General features: G+C 30.7%; 1 protein-coding gene and 1 long non-coding RNA gene across 8 annotated transcripts in view; one reads left to right on the top strand and one right to left on the bottom strand.

The window, feature by feature from the left end:
- LOC117240890 (DENN domain-containing protein 5B) overlaps positions 1-15,695 on the top strand; it is a 69,184-nt gene extending 53,489 nt beyond the window's left edge. The window contains exons 4-21 of one of the 7 annotated variants that reach the window (XM_033506909.1): positions 4,397-4,591; positions 5,231-5,702; positions 6,235-6,371; positions 6,447-6,635; positions 6,898-7,072; positions 7,886-8,097; positions 8,180-8,386; positions 8,478-8,486; positions 8,694-8,868; positions 8,955-9,216; positions 10,318-10,425; positions 10,918-11,176; positions 11,353-11,620; positions 11,766-12,078; positions 14,194-14,370; positions 14,462-14,672; positions 14,753-14,968; positions 15,070-15,695. In XM_033506909.1, the coding sequence (XP_033362800.1) occupies positions 4,397-4,591; positions 5,231-5,702; positions 6,235-6,371; positions 6,447-6,635; positions 6,898-7,072; positions 7,886-8,097; positions 8,180-8,386; positions 8,478-8,486; positions 8,694-8,868; positions 8,955-9,216; positions 10,318-10,425; positions 10,918-11,176; positions 11,353-11,620; positions 11,766-12,078; positions 14,194-14,370; positions 14,462-14,672; positions 14,753-14,942 (3,559 nt within the window). In that variant the 3' untranslated portion in view covers positions 14,943-14,968; positions 15,070-15,695. Of the gene's footprint in view, positions 1-4,396; positions 4,592-5,230; positions 5,703-6,234; positions 6,372-6,446; positions 6,636-6,897; positions 7,073-7,885; positions 8,098-8,179; positions 8,387-8,477; positions 8,487-8,693; positions 8,869-8,954; positions 9,217-9,316; positions 9,353-10,317; positions 10,426-10,917; positions 11,177-11,352; positions 11,621-11,765; positions 12,079-14,193; positions 14,371-14,461; positions 14,673-14,752 lie in introns of all 7 variants that reach the window. The other 6 variants (XM_033506910.1, XM_033506908.1, XM_033506912.1 and 3 more) reach the window with 6 other exon arrangements.
- Positions 11,723-18,946, bottom strand: LOC117240894. The gene is made up of 2 exons (XR_004494817.1): positions 18,755-18,946; positions 11,723-12,062 (listed from the first exon to the last, which is right to left on the bottom strand). It is a non-coding gene; the product is annotated as an uncharacterized LOC117240894 (long non-coding RNA).
- Between the last annotated feature and the right edge of the window lie 831 nt (positions 18,947-19,777).

Genomic DNA, 19,777 nt, shown 5'->3' with positions numbered 1-19,777 from the left:
CGGAAGTTTCACCCTTCAAACTGATAGTCAGTTTTTTAGTTAGTAAGATTGTTTTGCAGAAAAAAGAAACCTGAATAATGGGAAATAAAATGAGAAAAGAAACAACAATAGCTGAAAGAAAGATTATGTTAAAATGTATTAAATATATGTGTATATGAGCAAAGAAAATCTTGCTCGGAAATAGAAAAAATTATTACTTATTGCTGTAATCATTATTATAGTATATTAGTATAGTATTATTATTATAGTTGCTTTATCGTAAGAAGTGTGATTGAACGATTTCTTGGCATACGATCTAATAAATGCTACGCAAAGCGGATGTCCTCGAGAGCTTACAGACCAAGAAAAAAAAGATAGTCAATATAATAACAGTAATAATAATAACAATAACAACAACAATAATAATAAAAGATTGAAGTTCACTATTAATTATGTAGACAAAAATATAACATTTTAGAAAAAAATACTGTTTCCAGATGAAACTAAATTTAATATTTTTCAATGCGATGGTCGGGTTTTAGATTAGCGAAAACTGAATACTGAATTTGTTGAAGTAAATCTCACTTCTAGGAAAACTCTACATCTCTAGTGTTTAGTTTTTGGCACAACGATTCTTTTTACAGCGGCTTCTTTAGTCTCTATTATAGTACCGCGGAAAGATCGTCAACATACAGACAATATCGACGATAAAGTGCAAATGCCAATAAGCCGAAAGGGTCGGAAAACTTCAATAGGCCTAACGGCCATCAATATATTTCGGCACAGCAGCAGTTATTGTTCAGTTAGCCATCCGAGAATCAAGAGTCAAAAGTCGTTAGTCGAGAGTTGTCATATCATACTACTGCATTAAATTCACGTTAAATAATCATCGTTTTCTGTTTAATCCACTGTAATAAATCCATCTATCAATACATTATCACATAGAATAGAAACCACTGGAAATCCTAATTTTTAACATTTTTTAATAAAGAATTTCTATAATACATTCATCCATGCGTTTGTTCTCTCTATTCCGAGATATAAAACCTCAACAGGATTAGATAAAAAAAGCATTGTTCAAAGCGTCAAATGCAGTGGTGTCAGGGTAGTAATATGGGGAATGTCTTTTGCTATAGGAGAGTTTGTTTTTATTGAATATACCATTACATTATTATTACATACCATATTGAATAATACTATGCACGAATATAGATATTTAAATATTTTAAAGCAAAAGTGCGAGAAAAATGAAATTTAAGACAAGACTGTTATGTTCAACAGGATAATTATTCCAAATATATAGCCTATATTGTTAAATAATGGATCACTTTAATACATCGGATATTTTAACGACTCCTCTACAATCCTCAGCTCTAAATCCTGTAGAGGATCTTTGGTCTGAATTAGACACAAGGATTAAAACATATCATATTACGTCTAAGTAAGAAGAACTGTAGAAACCATTGCTTGAAGAATGGCACAAAATCCAAAAATTACAAAAAAATTTAGTAAATTCAATACCTAATCGTCTGAAAGTTGTTATAAAAAAACGAATTGCATACTAAATAGGAAATCAAATGTTATGATAAATTTATACCGCAAAATCATAAGTGTGCCGATACTTTTGTCCTGCTGAAAACGGACGTTTATGTGTGTTTTATCTTTCTTTTTCTTTATTATAACTATTTTTTAAATGTATACTTAGATATTATATATTAGTATATATAGAGTCGACAGCTACATTTTACAAAAAAATTAAACAGAAAATCACATTCTTTACAGATTTACAAAGAATTTTATACGAAGACTTGGGGTCCGTGTGTGATGATGCGATAATACTTTTGTTTTGCATTATATGTATATATCAAGCAAAACATCCTGTACAGCTTCCAAATGTGAAATATATCTGGAAATGTAATTAGGAGTTCTTCTGTTGGAAATATTGAAATAGTTTTGTCTGAATAGTCGAACAGGAATACTATTATTGATTTATCGAGCTATTATCTTTCTTGTTCAGATAATCGACATTCTATCTCAGTCTTCTTTCTCATTATATAATAGCGAAATATACGAACAATTGCTTCAAACTACAAAAACTAATTGTACTCTTTAATATCTTGACACAAACAAAGAAAGGAATATAAACCTTTACAATTAAACATGAAAATATCTGTATTTGTTACGATCTGGTCTTGATCTTCGGTGTTCGTAACCGTTATGTGTTACTCTGGATGTCGAATCTTTCTCAAATTATATTTAAATCAAAACGGTAGTTGCTGCCACCAGAAATAGTTATTAATTATTTCGATTAGTTAGACTCTCATGTGCTATTTTTGAAACAAGGCAAACGACTAAATGGAATGATTTCAAAACTTGTCGCACCCTTCTAGAGCGTGGCACTATTCCGAATATCCCAGGAGGTTTTGCTCTAATTACTTCCGCGACAACCGAATGGATTTTTTCAAAACTTGTCGCACCCTTTTAAGGCGCAGCACTATTTTGAATTTCCAAACTGTTGTATCCTTAATGTTTTAATTCGTTAATATAACCGTATGGGTAGCGTTAACTATCGTATCAATACAACTGATAAATAAAATTCCACGTTTCGGCTTACCCACTATGTGCAAGATGGGAAGGATTAAGGTTCTCTTAGAATAAATAAATATTTCTGATATCTTCTTAATTATTGACAATAATAGTCAATGAATAATTTTATTGAAGTCGTACATGTAGTACGAGTCCGAAATCGAAGAAGAAAGTGTTACAATGTTTAGCTTCTCACCTTGTTTGTATGTATGGTCGATCGCATTCTTGGAATATCGTACTGAGTTGGCATAGTTGTTGGAAGACTGACTGTATGAATCTTTGACGATTAATAAATGGTCGGTTCTATTTCTTGACGTTACTCGAAGACTATATTAAAACAATTGTCGTCTTCGCAAAAACTACTGTTCTTCTGAACTTGATATTAACTCTTGACAAATTTTTAACTGACTGAGCTCTTACTGACTCTAATTCAACTCGACGAAAATTTCAACTAACTGGATTGAACTCTATAACTGAACTGAATAACTTTGCTGATGCCGATACTTGATTTTTTGGCGCGTCTAGTTGTTTGTCGCTGTTAATGCTGTGTAAGAAGGTCGTAGCATCTCAACTTCCATTATCTACTTATCGTACTGTGTACCCTGTATTGTGGCGGGGAGAGCGCGTGCAAGGCAGTACGTATCAGTGGACGTTTCATTGTTCCTTTTTTCCATTTCGATATTCTTAGATTTTAATTTTGTTCAATAATAATGTTATGTATTGGTTTATTGATTTATTGCGATATTAAAGTATTTATACGTATAGTATCTTTTATTTCCTTTATGTTTTCTGTTTTTTAATTCCATTCGTCTAGAGTGTGCCTCGTGCTATTCGCGAGCTATGGCGTATCACGTTACTTGTCGTGTGGAGCGCGAGACGTGACAATATCTGATTAAAATTTTCAATATATATTTCTACTTTCCTATTAAATTATTCGAGTTTTCGTTTTTTCATTGAATAAGCGATTCCAAAATGTTTCTTAGATATTGTTTATTTATAATATCGAGATATATACATATGAAACAGAATGACAACAGAAGATTATTAGTATATGTAATAAATACACAGTACTGTGCAAAAGCCTTAAGTCATCTACGATAGTGATCTCGTTTTGCCAATTAATCATGTTTTCACATGAAATATTTTCATTCGGGAAATATTCTTACATGATATTAGCAAAAGCGAATATTTAATTATTACCGTGTTTGTTGCTTTTTTCTTGTTTATAAATTTTCTTTTAAATTGTTTGATAAATAGCGTTACCTAACTTAAATGTTGTAAAATATATATAGAATGTTTCATGAGAAAGGAAATACTAAAGCTTGTACAAACTAAAGATACTAAAGATTGCACAGAATGTACGAAATGAGTTTAATAAAAAAAAATTATTCGGTAATATTCTACGAAGGGCTTCTGCTATCGAAAGACAAAAGAAATTGGTACCAAATATTAATTATTTCGAGGTAGATCGATACCTTTTTAACAAATTACCAATGATTCTTGAATTAAACGTTTTAAAAAGTTACAACAAATTTAAAATGACAGCGATATATTTTTATATTCATCCATAAAAACAAAACATCTCCATTTGGTACGTGATCTAGGATTTTTGTGTAGAAATGCCGTATATAAAACACATACTTAAAAGGCTTAAATACTTTTAATGGGTTCGTTTTACTATTTGCCCCTTAATATTCCATGTAGAAATTTACTTTAAATATTCTGCATTACTTGAGATTATCAATTTAGCGTAAAATAATGAAAGAAATTCAATTTAAATAAAGATTAGCAGAATCGAATGCATGAAGATGTAATATAAATGCGTTAACAGGGCAAGAAAAGGCCAGGATGGACATAACACGCGATCGTTGCCACGGCATTTCAAGCTATCAGCACATTCACCAGGTGCTGCGTTAGGCTACTACGACTCTACCAAAGACAAGTTGCTAGTGACTAAATCGATATCCTTGCTATGCCAGCAGCCTTACCTTCATGCCGCGAAAACGTTCCTGACTAATCTCTACAAGTGAGTATATATCTAACTTATCATCTTACAACGTTCCATCATCTCTCGCTAGTTTGATAATGTAGAAGATCGTTAATAAACTACTTTCACCCTTGAAATAACCATTATCCCAAGCCAAATTAAGTTAAGTTTCCTTTGAAGATATTATAAATTAACATTTTTAGTGACAAGAAGTACGAAATTTTAGTTTTCAAATAAATTTTTCAAAATTTCCAATGATTCGTATTATTTTTTTAAATTTCTTCAAAATTCATTTTACTCCTTTATTACTTTTGTGGAGTTAAATATTAAAGAAAGCTGAAGCTTGTATAATTTAACCAATCAATTAATATACTATCACTCAGTAAAAAGTATAGATAACGCAAAATAACGTTTTTGCTTACAAAAAATCAAAGAATAAATGTACTATGGACACCATTACACATTTTAAGTGGAATTTATAGAATCAGAAAATTCTTTTAGGAAATTAATCATCTATCAAGAAATATAAGCCTTTTCAAAACTATAATTTCCACGGGCGAGAGAAAGTTAGAGCTATATACATTTAAAACTACGTAAAACTTAAGGCAATATCGAAGCTTACATTCCTATTATATATACACTACTTATTGGAAGCTAACAGAATATTTATCTTTATAGATGTGTTCCTAGACATCCAGGACCTGGTCTTAGTTTAGAGTCATACGTATACAATTTGTTGTACAATGTGCCGGTACCATTACCTGGAAAGTCGTTAAAGTTCTTCATTCCCAATGACGAGCCAGCGAAATCGCCATTAGAGCTGGTTATCCATCAGCCAACGCCATCGCAGGAGTTACAAATGCTAGATTACCCTCTGAAGGATATATTCACATGGCTTGGAGCGGATTGTGTGATTCAATTGTTTACATGTGTCCTATTGGAGAATCAAGTATTACTCAGAAGTTCAGATTTCCACAAGTTGATGGTGGTATCCGAATGCATAACGGCGCTTCTCTTTCCGTTTTCCTGGCAACATGTGTACGTGCCGATATTGCCCGCCAGTCTACATCACTTCTTGGACGCGCCGGTACCATTTATAATGGGTTTGCACGCGCAAAGTGAGGGCGGTGTATTGAAAATTGCCAGCGAAGTGAGTGTTTAGCGCTTTTCAAAATCAGGGCCTTAAAATTTCTATCATCTTGTATATTGAAAATTATTATGAAAATTAAATGGAAAATCAAATGCTTTAGATCCGAAAAAAATTTGATTCTCCGCTATTAAAATAAAGGAATACCTCTCTTTAGGAGTTGCGTGTTTCTTTGAAAATATATTTATTTCACTATTTTATTTGTGTTCCTAAAATTATTTGTTGAAATATACAAAAATAAAAATGCGCTAGTAACACCAAATATGTTAGTTGGAGCGGACATTTAAAAAATTAGTCATTTTTCTCTTGTATGCATTTCTGTTTTATGATAGAATAGATTTACTAAGATAGAGAATTTGGCAAAAATTTGAAAATCTTCTAATCCAAGTTATGCGAAATATGTGAACTAGTTTGAATTTAAGATTATTTTATGTTATTTAATCTAATCTGACGTAGTTAAAATGTCTTTTCTTTTTTCTTCTTTTAATTTTGTGTTTGAGATGACGCTATTTTAGATTCTGTTTCTTGATTACAGGCAAATCTTTGTTATGTAGATATAGATAAGCAAAGTAGCCAATTTCCAGAAGAGTTACCTGTATTTCCACATAAAATGCAATTTATTGCCGAGATTAGAGCTCTCTTAAACAAGTACAAAGTACCACACGCGGGAAAGTAAGTTGAAAATGTTCATCTTTTTCTTTTTTATATGAGTATTTTTCAACTGTTAAGATCAAAATGTTTTTTCAGGACTGATAACACGGTCATAAATCATCATAACGGTGACATCATGACTAGTAGTTTGACGCTTCCTGGTTCTGGATGTCATCTTCCTCGCAGAAAACATTCGTTACACGATGTCTTGGATTGGAATCGACCGGAACCGACGTCACAATCAGACACGTTACAAAGGATAGTAGATATCGCTAAAAGAACTGGTAAAGATTTTTTATTTTATATAATTTTATTTATATATATTTTTATATAAATTCTTGTATATAAATTTCTTTAAATTTATTTATGTAAAATTTTTCTGCTTTCTTTCCAAGAGCTCTAATAATAGAAGACTTACTTAGGTGAATTAAACATTTTGGTAGTTATTGTATGCTAAATATAGTAAAGGAGCTTTTTAACTAAATATAGATATGTTTAGTTTTAGAGCATCATTTGGTCATTTTTGTTTAGTATCCATTTTTCTTGCAGTGAACGTGGAAGATATTGATTCAGTGGAAGATAACGTGAAAGAGCAGATACTCTCACCTCAAGAAGAATATCAAGAGATGCTTATGTTTAACAATGCCATTAGAGAGATTTTTTTGAACCGTTTTGTACAGATTTTTTCTAATTACGAACACTTCGTTATTCAACCAAGTCAGGTGCGAAAGAGTATTCATATAAGTTGCTTCATAATATATAAGAATCTCCTTAGAAATTGATTTAGTACGCGAAAAAGATAAGAAAAGTTCGTATAAACATATGTTCTATTTATTATCATTTTTGAGTTACAATGAGTTTTTATTCGGACTCATTTCTCCATGGGAAATGAACAGGAGAATCATGTGTTAATTTCTCAAATACTTACACATTTAAATGTGATGTATATATTTTATGCAGGATGATGCTCAAACGCATTTCAGTTAGAAGCAGTTAGGCTACTTTGAAACAAGCGATTTGCAAGTAGTTGAATAAGTCGTGAAGATCCTATTTCCTATTGTGCTCGCTCCACGATTTAAATCGGACTTGTGAAACATACATTGATAATGTTCAAATATTTCACAACAAAACTAAAGAAAGTTTTCAACAAATTCAAACTATACAAATAGGAAGAATAGGACAGACAATAGTAAAACGTTTGCAGACTTATGTTTATGCGTAAGGATATTATTTCGAAGCTCTATCATAAAATTAAACAAATGTAGTTCGTTCAAAAGCAAACTCGCTACTCGTTAATTCAAAAATAAGAATAAATGTGTTTATTTCGATCTGTTTTTACCTTTTTTACCTACTAATATTTATATTTATATAAATGAATATCTATGAAAATAATATTTATATAAATTAATATCTAATATCTATAATAATATAAATGACATCTATATAATATGAATTATAAAATATAAATAATATAAATAATATTTAACATAAATATTAAACTGTATTTGAGGAAGAAAAACGATTGTTTCTTTCAGGACAAAGATGAATGGTTGAATAATAGGGATAGTATGCATGTTTTTGATAAGGCTACATTTTTATCTGACCAACCCACACAGCATTTGCCATTTTTATCAAGGTTTCTAGAAACACAAATGTTTGCATCTCTTGTCGACAGCAAAGTTATGTCAACGTGGAGTGAGCTTGATTTTAACACACGAGTTTTTGATCAAAGAATTTCTCTCTTAAGGTAAGCATAAGAAAGATAAATTTTTTGTACCATTATTCTGTGATATTCTCCCAAATGATAAAGTTATTCTTGTTTATTATAGGAAAAAAGTTGGAGAAGGTATTGTAAGATCGACACGTTATGAACCTTGTACAAGTATTGAAGAATCGCAAAAGGTATTGGAACAAAGGTTGACAAACGTAGATTTTGAAACGAATCCACCTGCAGAGATCGTTCCTCATAGAGCAGCGTATTTTCGAAGTTTTCCCTTGTTAGACAGTGTAGCATTAAATAAGGAGCCAACTCAAAGGTAAATATTTTAAACAAATGCATTTTTCTGACAATTAGATCAACACAAGAAATATTAACGGTTATTATTTTATTTCCTGCTTCACGTGTAGTATACTTCGGTAAGAATTTACTTGAAATTTTACAGCATTATACATGTATATCTGAGGTTACTGTATACTATCATATAATTTGATTCACTGTTTTATTTTTTATTTGCAGTATCCTGAAAATCAGCTATTATAATTATTAATTGTCTAAATATTTTATTTATTCATACAATTTTTATTTCTATTCTTAGAGTTTAATTAATTTTATATCTATAACAGTAGTCGGAGAGGTCAGACTCAGTGGAAGTATAAAATGAAATCTATAGAGTCAAATGGGAAAACTCCAGTACCTCAAGAAACACAATCACCTCGACCTCAAACTAAGCTCTCTGCAGATATGAGTCCAGCATTAATAGCACAAGCAAATTGGACATTTGTGGAAAAATTGCTCAAAGTATATTTACTAAAATGAAAATAAAATAAGTAAATTTATTAACACGAGAAAGTTACGTTAATCTGCTTTTTTGTGTTTGTTTTAAGGATTGTAAATCAAAAACAAAAAGAATGTTGGTTGAAAAAATGGGTTCTGAAGCAGTTGCATTAGGTCATGGCGGTGAATCGTTATCCGATGTCGAAGAAAATACGCTAGTTGCCAGTCTCTGTGATCTCCTAGAACGAGTTTGGAGTCATGGATTGCAAAATAAACAAGGGAAAAGCGCTCTTTGGTCGCATCTTGCCATGTATCAAGAAGAAGAGTGCAACGACCCGAGTAAACCAATAGATCCTAATTTTCTTTCTCCTGGTATGTGGAAATTTGTTATACTTTGATATCTGTTACACACATCGCACTTTATCATCGAAACTGTAATATTTACTAAAATTCATGACGTTTGGAAATGCAGCGTTAGCGTGGTGCGTCCTACGGAAACGTCTCGATTGTACGTGTCTTATTCTATTTCAGATAAAGTGTTAAAAGTAGAGATTAGTTTCTCATACGTAGATACTCTGCACTCCCTTAGTTGTAAGTGACACATTATTCATAAATAATTATTTATTTGATTCTACATGTTTTTGCTAAACGTGCACATACTATAGTGAATATGTTTGACTGTTATTTCCGAGAGAATATTGATTCTGTAAAATCATATGTTTTAAATATAGTGTTTTGCTATTATGAAGTATAATTTAGAATTGCAGAACATAATACAAATATTTCTTTATATGATCAAATTGCTGCCTACTTCCTTTTTCATGCTTACTTCATAGGCGTTATTCATTTTCATTTTATTTAAAATTTTATTTATTATAGGTATTATTACACTCAACCTCTTATAACAAAGCACTATAAAAATTCGGTTTCGATATAACACAGCACAAAAATTGCAAAACGATTTTATATACCACGACTTAATAAATATTCATTCATATGAACAACATTCATATAGCACATATGTATGTTTTACTACATTGTTTTGATTTCGCTTAACACGGTTTCAGTACAATGCAATTAATTAATCGTGTAATAGGAGGGTTGACTGTATTAAATATATTGTCCTCTACTTATGATGGTAATGTAACTCAAAGAGTAAATAAAATATTTTAAACTATAATTTTAAAGTATCATTGAAACATTTTTAAATATTAAAGTTTCATAAATAGTCCAAAATATTAAGTAGTTTCAAATATTAAAGCTCTAGCAAAGAGCTAGTTATCTAGTATCAAAGTAATATTAATACAAATTAATAATTTCTTCTTTTAGTATCACAACGAAATAAAGAATAATTCTTTACTTTATTGAAATTAGAAATATTGCTTTTTGAGTCACAATATTATTTAAAACGTGGATCAATGTTTTTTTTTCAGTTGTTTTTATTTGCGTTTCATTTTTCTTTGTTGTAAATAGCCAAGAAATCACCAAGTAGCTTTTTTGGATTACCAGAGCGTTTAATTTCATCTTTAAAGGGCAAAAATATTTTTGAAATTGCTTCTTATATCAAGGAGAATTTTAATGGTAAGCCCTAGCGTTGGCTTGCCACAAGTAATTCGATCAGCTTTTTCTCTAATACATATATACACACTATTTCTATATTTAAATGTAATAATCATAATAAATATTAGCAAATCGCATGATTTGATATATGTCTTAAAGATTAAAAGACAGTTTTTAATACATATTCACACAACTTGTAGGTATCGTAGATATGTAATGTCAAAAGCGATTTCCTTTTATTAGTTCATTAGTGACGTACTACAAAAATATGGAATAATTAGCATGTATAACGTAATTTTAAATTAAAAATAAAAACATTTGTATTTCGTACATGGAATGCCTGAAATGATTCTTCCAGGATGCATCTATTTCTTTTTCGTCCAAAGCATGAGATTATCATTTGCATGCAGTGTTAAAAGTACTTTTTATAAAAGTGTGAAAAACGAGTTTCAATTATTTTGTCTATTTGAAATTATTGTGTAATTAGATTTCTATATTTGTTAACAATAACAGATCTACCAAACCTGGCATTGGAGATCGACTCGCCTACACGAGGCACGGATAAGCACAAGTCTCCTGGCGACAGAAAAATTGGCCCTGAACATTTGAGGCCTTTGCCTAATTCTTTGCTTTTTGATATTCGGAATGTACAGGCAATGACTGATATTAAAACGCATATTGGATATGCTAGAGCCTGGGTTCGATTAGCACTTGAAAAGAAACTTCTTTCTCGTCATTTGAAAACTTTATTATCAGATACCAGATTGTTAAGGTAAGATTGGTAGAAATACTACTAATTACTTAAGTTTTATAATATTGATAAATTGGCTTTTAGTTGTTACAACGTGTTTTACAACTAACATAAGTAATAGTTAACATTTTTGGTTATATTGTAGAATATTATATAAGTAATAAAATTGAAGATTTTTTATGTCATTTTGCTTTTAGAAGTCAGTATAAACGCTCGGCATTTTTGCGTTGCGAAGAAGAAAAGGAACAATTCTTATACCATCTTTTAACGTTGAATGCCGTCGATTACTTCTGCTTTACAAACAATTATCCAACTACGAAATTGCCATACAGGGTCGTTATATTTCCTAGTCGAAAAGCTAGCGCAGCTACTACTTCGGCAAACAGTTGGATCGCTATTTCTGGTACATTGTGTGAAACAAATCCAGTGCCAATTCCCAAGGGAGCGTTGGAATTTGTGTTTCATGTATGTTCTTATAAATACATAATTCATATTTAACATTTCATGACTCATTTCATATTTAACATTTTCTGAATTTTAGAAAATATAGAATGTTAAGAGAATTAATTATTTTTCATGACTTTACATAATTTTATAACGTTTATTTTAGCATAAGAATTTGGGCGTGCTCTCTACATTACGTATAGGACATGACAATACAGGTCTTTCGCCAAAATGGATGGTAGAACATGTTGTGGTGAGAAATGAAGTTACAGGGCACACATTTAAATTCCCTTGTGGTAGATGGCTTGGCAGAGGTATCGATGATGGATCTACTGAAAGATTATTAGTAGGTGCCTTGGTACCACGTAATATCGATAGTGAAGAATTGGTTGAATCATGTTCAACACCACCAAGATGTAGGTCTCCTAGTATACCTAGACGTCCTATAGTGTCTCAAGTCGAACTGCAACATATGTTAGGTAAATATTATTGAAGTACATACACCTTTGAGTTTCTAATTCAGAAAGTAAATTTAAATGCTTATATTATGTCAACGAAAAAAATATATATACATTCATACGTAATCATTTATATATTTTCACTTATATACAGGTTGAATCACTTAAAAGATGAAATTGAAATATCTTCGAAGCTATTAATTATATTAAAAAATGTTTTAGATATTTTAATATTGTTAGCTTTATTATTTATTATTAGTTAATCTATTGGTGGGCGCTTAAAAGTCGTGCTGTGATCAACTTTGTTTTTTTTAAAATAGAATCATGTATTTTGTAATGCTTTAAGCGATACAGCTTGAGATTTACCATAAAATATCATTTACCTACTTGTATCGAAAAACTATTACTTTAGTAGATATTTTGACTTCTATTTTGTAAAATTTATCATATAAAAGATCTAATAGCTTTTCAATACATGTAGCTAAATAATTTTTTGTAAAGAATCTCTAAATTATATCCATTAATGCATTACAAAGTACATGATTTCATTTAAAAAAACAAAGCTAATCTTCATACAATCTGTAAGCACCCACTTGCAGAAAAATTAATAACATTAGAACATGCTTCCCTTGAAACCATACAATTTTTATCTGAAACATTTTCGATATAATAGTATCAAAAATATTTCAGCTTCAATTCTTAGGTGATTCATATTATACATGTACAAGGTATAGTAGTTATAATGTTTTAGTTCTTTTCCTTTGGGATTACAAAATGCCCTTTGTTCTACAATAATTCTTATTCTGTATTTCCTTATCTACTTAACTAGCTTATTCTATCTTATGCTATTCTAGATTTAATTGTCTCATTTCCATCCTATCTATATACTAAACACTCGTCTGTATGGTAGAATTTGATCTTTATTGCACCTGCCTTACACTATCTAACTTATTGGCTAAACCATCTCTTTTTGGCCTTATTTTTATTTCATTACTCTGCCCCTTCTTACCCTCCCTTTACCCTTCAGTCATTTTCAATCTTTCCTTCTCTATGTTGTCCACCCACTCTTCGCCTTCCTTTCCTCTCCTAATATCCTCTCTACATTTTCCTGCTATCCTCTCGGTTCTTCCTCACATATATCTCTTGCACATATTCCTATGTCTCTTTTTCTTTTCCACACAGCCTACACTCCTTTCTCTCTTATTTTAATCAATATTTTCCTTCCCCAATCTCGTTGCCTAATCTGAATCTTGTGAGTCTCCTCACTTTATCCTCATTTCATCTTTTCTTCAGATGTATTGGCATTTCTTTCGCTCTTATTGCCTTCTCTCCTTTCCTCTTTCTACATTCTGCTTTTCTCTCTCTATGTCTTCCATCTCCTATTTTTACCCTTGCCTCCACCTTCCTCCTCCGCTCTTCCTCCTATTCCCTCTATTTTCTTCCATGCACTCTCCTTTACCAGGCTCCGTCTAGTTTCTTCCTTATATTCCCCTTCTCTCTTTTTTATATTCTCCACTCTTCAGTTTTCTTTCAAAGCTCTATGTCCTTATTCTCGCTCTCATTCTCGTCATGTCTCTTTTTAGTTCCTCTCTTATCAAGTATCTTAGAATATACCAATCCACATCTAATATCAATCTAAAATACTTTCCATGCAGAGTCTCTCTATCTCTTTCCACGCCCATATCTTACTCTGTATTCTGTGATTGTTCATATTAGTTTATCGAGTAATCATATTCATTTTCTCCAAACCTTTCCAAACATTCCTTTTCCTAACCCTTTTTCTCTGCCTTTTCTGCCTTTTTTTTCTTAACTCTTTTTCTGATATGTACTTCCTGTTCTTTTCCATTTCTTTTCATTCTGTATACTAGATATGTAAAATCCTCTATTTCTTCACTTTTCTATTTCCAGTTCACTTTTTTCACTTTTCCACCTCCCTTCTTCAACCTCATCACATTCGATTCTTTCACGTTTAGCGTAAGACATTTTTCTTTCAGGTATCTCTTCAGGCTCTTTATGATCTCCACAATCTCCTTTTTTCCTTCTGCCAAAATTATTATATTATTTCCTATATACAAGTTACATTATAACTTATAATTTATAAAATTTCCATTCAAAAAAATGTATGTAATTTTATAGGAGAGTCTGTAAACGCGATTGTCAAATTCCACTATAGAAGAGAATGTCAGGATGGTTCTTTGACTGCTTTACTTTGTGGGGAAGGTGGTCTTGTGCCATCTTTAGAGCAGATATTTTTATTCGGTTTTAAGAACCAAAGAATATTTGGGAAAAATTTTTACGTTTGGGATTATCTCTGTAAGTTATTATTTTTAGCTATTTCATTTTAGTTTTATTTTAAACTTTCTATTGTCAAATAAATAAAATAGTTAACTTTTATTTGTTTCAGTACGTGTAAAAGAAAATTTTGAAATTTCTTTGCTGGAAGAAATGGACGAATATTCACAGAGGCTGAATAGAGATAGACGAATTCACGCAGAGAATAATCAAAGATTTACGACTTTAAGATGTTATTGTCATCTTATTGATCAAATTAACTTATTCAGTCAAACTCTTGGTAAAGATGGAAAATTTCAGTTATTCATTTGCTTAGCAGCAAGGTATATAAGTTATAATTTTAATAGCTTAAATATTTGTTGGGTATATTACTGTAAATTTAATTACTACTTTCTTCTTCCAGAGAACAGCTTCTTCATTCAATGCTTCGGCCAATGAGTGAAGCGCGCTCTACTGCAGACATGTATGAAGAAACTTCTTTCTTAAGAAATACTACATTATTAAATTTCCTTATTCACATTCTTGAACCACTAAGCGAATTTCACATTGTCCTCGAAAAGAGCTTGACTCATGGAATTTCTAGTATATGTTAATTTATCATAAACATTCCAATAATTAGGTAAGATATGCTGGATTTTTTGCTATACGCTGCACTTTACAAAATTTTTATTTTTAAATGATTGCAGAATAACTTAAATTTGATCATATACTTTCCTGTAGGATACATGTCTTTAAAACGGCACAATTTATAAAATTCTAAATAATACGAGGCGAACAGGATAAATGTTATAGTATTGGAAAAATGATAAACTTTGTAAAACTCTACTATTAAGGATCTAAGAGAAATTTAATAATGCAAATGAAGACTGTTATGCTGATGTAAAATAGTCGTTTTTAAATGATGAATTGTTTGACAGAAAGTTGATATATGAGTGATAACGAAAACAAAGATCTTTCTCTGTTCCGGAAGTTCATGATATTGATAACAATAAGAGTTCAGTGAAAAGATAGATGATCTAATTTCGCCCATCTTGCCGTAGATAATTGATAGAGAAACTAGTTAAGATTGTTGAAACTGACGTATCGTGTACCAAAGATGTGATCCTATCAGTTATTACTATTAGTATTATTGATATTATTATTACTAAGGATTTAGTTTTTTTTACAATTTTTGCCGTAAGCAGAATATCTAAAGAGCGTGCAAACAACGTATATTGCAATAATTAATAAGTTAGACAAGATAAATATCAATTTTGTACGTTCCATTATTTATTACATTAATCGAAATCATTAATAATAGGAAATATAACTTTGTCGAGAGAAATATTAGAATAGGAAAAAATTTACGACTTGTTAATTTTAATCTTTCTCCATTCTCATAAATCACATTATGTTAAATCATGAAAATGGTCGATTAATTTTTTAATACGTTGTTTATACACACTTGTGAACAGATACCTGCTTTATTAGTTAATACTATTTCCTTTACCTTTTTTTATCGAATATGATCGAAGATTTTTTTATTTTTACTTATACGAGTACTGAGCTGCAAGAAACAATAACGTCAAAGTTTAAGACTTAATATTAGCAATTTATATTTCTTCTCTTGTAAAATTTGAAATTCAATTAGTGTATTGTAGTTCGATTCGAAATCAGAAGCACGTAATATATTATGAAACATTTATGCGCATATTCAAGAAAAAATGGACCAACCGATTTAATCATTTATTACAAGTTTCGAAGTTTGACAATTGATTTTTGACGTGCAAGTTGCTTCTTCGAAGTTTTAATGTAATTGATGATCAAGATAAGTAGAATACTCCACTAATTTGAAGAAATAGTTTTTAGAGTTCAATTTTATCGTTAGCATTTCTCTGACATTCAATACCACATCCCATTGCTAAAAATTGTTCTTTCGTATTATTAACCAGTGTACTATTGCTCATTCTTCGTAAAGCACGCGTGAATAATATTTTTTATTATAAGCTTTAATGTTTAACGAGTTTACTTGGGTATACTACAATTTTTGAAAAAATCTTAATAATTTCAATGATACTAAATTTTTGGGGGTTTCGTCTTACTTTTTTGCTATTTTATTCTGATATTAATCACAGTTAAAATTAAACATTAAATTTAATTTTAAATAAAGAATTACTAATTCTAAAGAATTTTAAGCATTGAAAAAATATTTCGTTAAGTAAAAAAATTTAATACAACTATTTACAATTTACCTTACATTTAATTACTTTTGTATCTAATCTTTTAAAAAATATTAATTTCAAGCAGAAATAATTTTAAATATCTTTTGTTGATGTAACCATAAAATATACAAGGTTGCAAAGTCAAAACATCAAGTATGTATTCACACGTGTTCATTGTGTACATTCATGACATTGATACATATTAAGAAATAATTTATAGCGAGTCTCTCGCACCTGTGGCCAAATTTAAAAGTTTACCGTGTCATCTTTTACATAGATCCGTGGATGTAAAACTTTAATTCTAATATCTGTTAACACATTGCTTATTAACTAAGAGTATCTTTTAATACATTTTTCAACGTTAAGTTTCAATTTTTTATATAATATCCGTTATTACATTTTAATCTTTCTGAAAATAGAATGATTCTTTATCTCCTCAATTATAAAATATAAATTTACCAACGTATATATCATATAGAAATTTTATATCTAAGTATTCTATACTTATATTTGTATTCTATTGTATGCTGTTTTATCAAATAATATTGAAGTGGAAAGCAATGTGTTAATAAGTGAATAGGAAAATGAATAGGACAAAAAAAAGAAGAGTATAGAATTTGTTAGTTATGTATCATTAGTTGTTTCATCTGGAACATACATTAAGATTTGTTTGTTAATTAATTACGTTGCTGTATATTGTTGACAAAAATAATGAAATACTCGCTTAATGATCTGGTTGGGTTACTTTCCCTAGATTTTGTAGGAAAAAAATAAAACGGTTGTACACATAAAATTATGTTTCATATCAGTTTTAAACGGATTATTGTATATTTTGTTGTTTTAACAATAATCACGTTTAATCAAAAGGGGAAACAAAAAATTGTATTTTAGGTAATTGTAAAATGTGTATTGTGATCGTTTTGTTGCTAAATTGGAGGATAGTGCGTTGCACTTTATATTATTTTACTTTATTATGCTTTGGAGCATGCCTGGTGTCGTCATGTTAAAGTTGCCTATAATTTTAATCTCTCTATGATCTTCAATAAAGTCAAATGTTAAATGGAATTTATACAAAATATGTACAATAGATATTTTTAAAATATTAATATTACAGAAAAAAATGGCGAGATAAATTAAAAGCTATAATAAATTATGTATAAATGAATTTTTTTGTTATTTTTAATATACAGAATGGTTCATTATTAAATAAAATATTTAGGATTATAATTTTATAAATTTTTACTTGGAAGGGATTGTAAAATACTTCATATATCAGCAAAATGATATATAATTAGTGCAAACACGTAGTTAAAGAGCTTAAAATATAAGCTTCGTAATAATATTTCAGACACTTCAACATGACGATGTGCGCTTATTCACAATACTCAAACAAGTAGTTTATGCGTAAGTATCGATCTAAGATTTAAAAGTCATGTCCATGTAATCACGATTCACGCTCGATCGTTCCATAGATTCCTTACCAAGTTTGTATATAAATTAAAAATTAAAGCTTCATGTAACGTATAATAGGATCTTTTACAAGGTAAGCGCCACATAATATAATTGTATATATATAATGTAAAACAAAATACTATAATACTGTACAGTAGAATAAAGAATTACCAAAACTGATTGATTTGTGTTTAATAATTAAAAAATTATTAAATATTTAAGTATTGATGTTACGATTTGGTTTTTATCTTCGGTGTTCGTAATCGTTATGTGTTACTCTGGATGTCGAATCTTGGATTTCTCGAATTATATTTAAATCGAAGCGGTAGTAGCTGCCACCAGAAATAGTTATTAACTATTTCGATTTGGTTCGACTCTCATTTATTATTTTTGAAACAAGGCAAACGACTGAATGCAATGGATTCAAAAACTTGTCGCATCCTTTTAAGGCGCAGCACTATTTTGAATTTCCAAACTGTTATATCCTTGACATTCTAATTCGTTGATATAACCGTATGGGTAGCGTTAATTAGCTTATCAATACAACTGATAAATTAAATGCCACGTTTCGGCTTACCCGCTATGTGCAAGAGCACTAGCACGGGAGGGATTAAGGTTCTCTTAGAATAAATAAATAGTTTCAATATCTTCTTGATTGTTGACAATAATAATCAATGAATAATTTTATTGAAGTCGTACATGTGGTACAAGTCCGAAATTAAAGAAGAAAATTACAATGTTTAGTTTCTCACCTTGCTTATATGTATGGTCGATCGCATTCTTGGAATATCGTATTGAGTTAGTATAGTTGTTGCAAGACTAACTGTATTAATCACAATTCACAATTAATCTCTTAGGTACGGTTGAATTTTGTGCGGTGTTGTTTCTCTCTACGGCAGAGTTTGACGCGAATTACGCGTAAACGATACAGCACTACAATATGTAACGGACAATGTGTAGCGGAAATTTATACTGAGACTATCATGGGATAATTGTCACGTGACGGATTATTCCATAATAGCGCGGAGTTTTAGTATGTGATTATTTCTGCGGACGCTGCAATCTTCGGTTCTACTGGTGTCCTCCCAGAAGTATTAGGGTTTCAGCTGATGTGATTTTCGTGGAAGTATTATTGATGTTTTTCTTTTTTTAGAAGTCCTTGTTGTTGCATTCTTTTTGCAATATTAGTTTCTGCTGATGATAGGTCGTACTCTGCTAAACACGTGGTTACCTTTGTTGATGTCGATACTTGATCATTTGGCGCAGTTGTTTGTCACTGCAGATGAACGGTCAAGATAAATTTGAAAGCGTTAGAGAAATTAAGTGATCCGCTAACGTCGAATACCGTGATATGCGACCTGATCGCTTCAAAGTTACCGCAGTCCACCGTACGCCAATGGCATCGCACGTTGCCGAACAAAAGACTGCCCGATTATACCCATTTGATAGATTTCTTACAAACAAGGGCAAACGATCAGACGAACGCTACAACACCAATGATAAAAGGGGATTGCAACGCACCCGTTATCGTCGGAACGCACCACGAGGACACACATTCGCCACCACAGATCGGATGTTGGTGTGTCCGATCTGCAAAGGACCCCACGAACGAATATCTGAATATTGTAAAGTCTTCAAAGTCAAATCGGCTACAAAACGCCTTGAAGTTGTAAAAAACGCATCGCTCTGTATAAATTGCCTAGGCAGATGACATTCGCTTACCCAATGCACATCCGGTTCGTGTCATATATGCGGGCAACGATATCATACACATT

Source organism: Bombus vosnesenskii, unplaced genomic scaffold (assembly GCF_011952255.1).
Source record: "Bombus vosnesenskii isolate JDL3184/JDL3185 unplaced genomic scaffold, Bvos_JDL3184-5_v1.1 scf7180000015060, whole genome shotgun sequence".
NCBI classification, from domain to species: Eukaryota; Metazoa; Arthropoda; class Insecta; order Hymenoptera; family Apidae; genus Bombus; species Bombus vosnesenskii.
The sequence above is the reverse complement of the archived record's forward strand: the minus strand, read 5'-3'. Positions and strand labels throughout refer to the sequence as shown.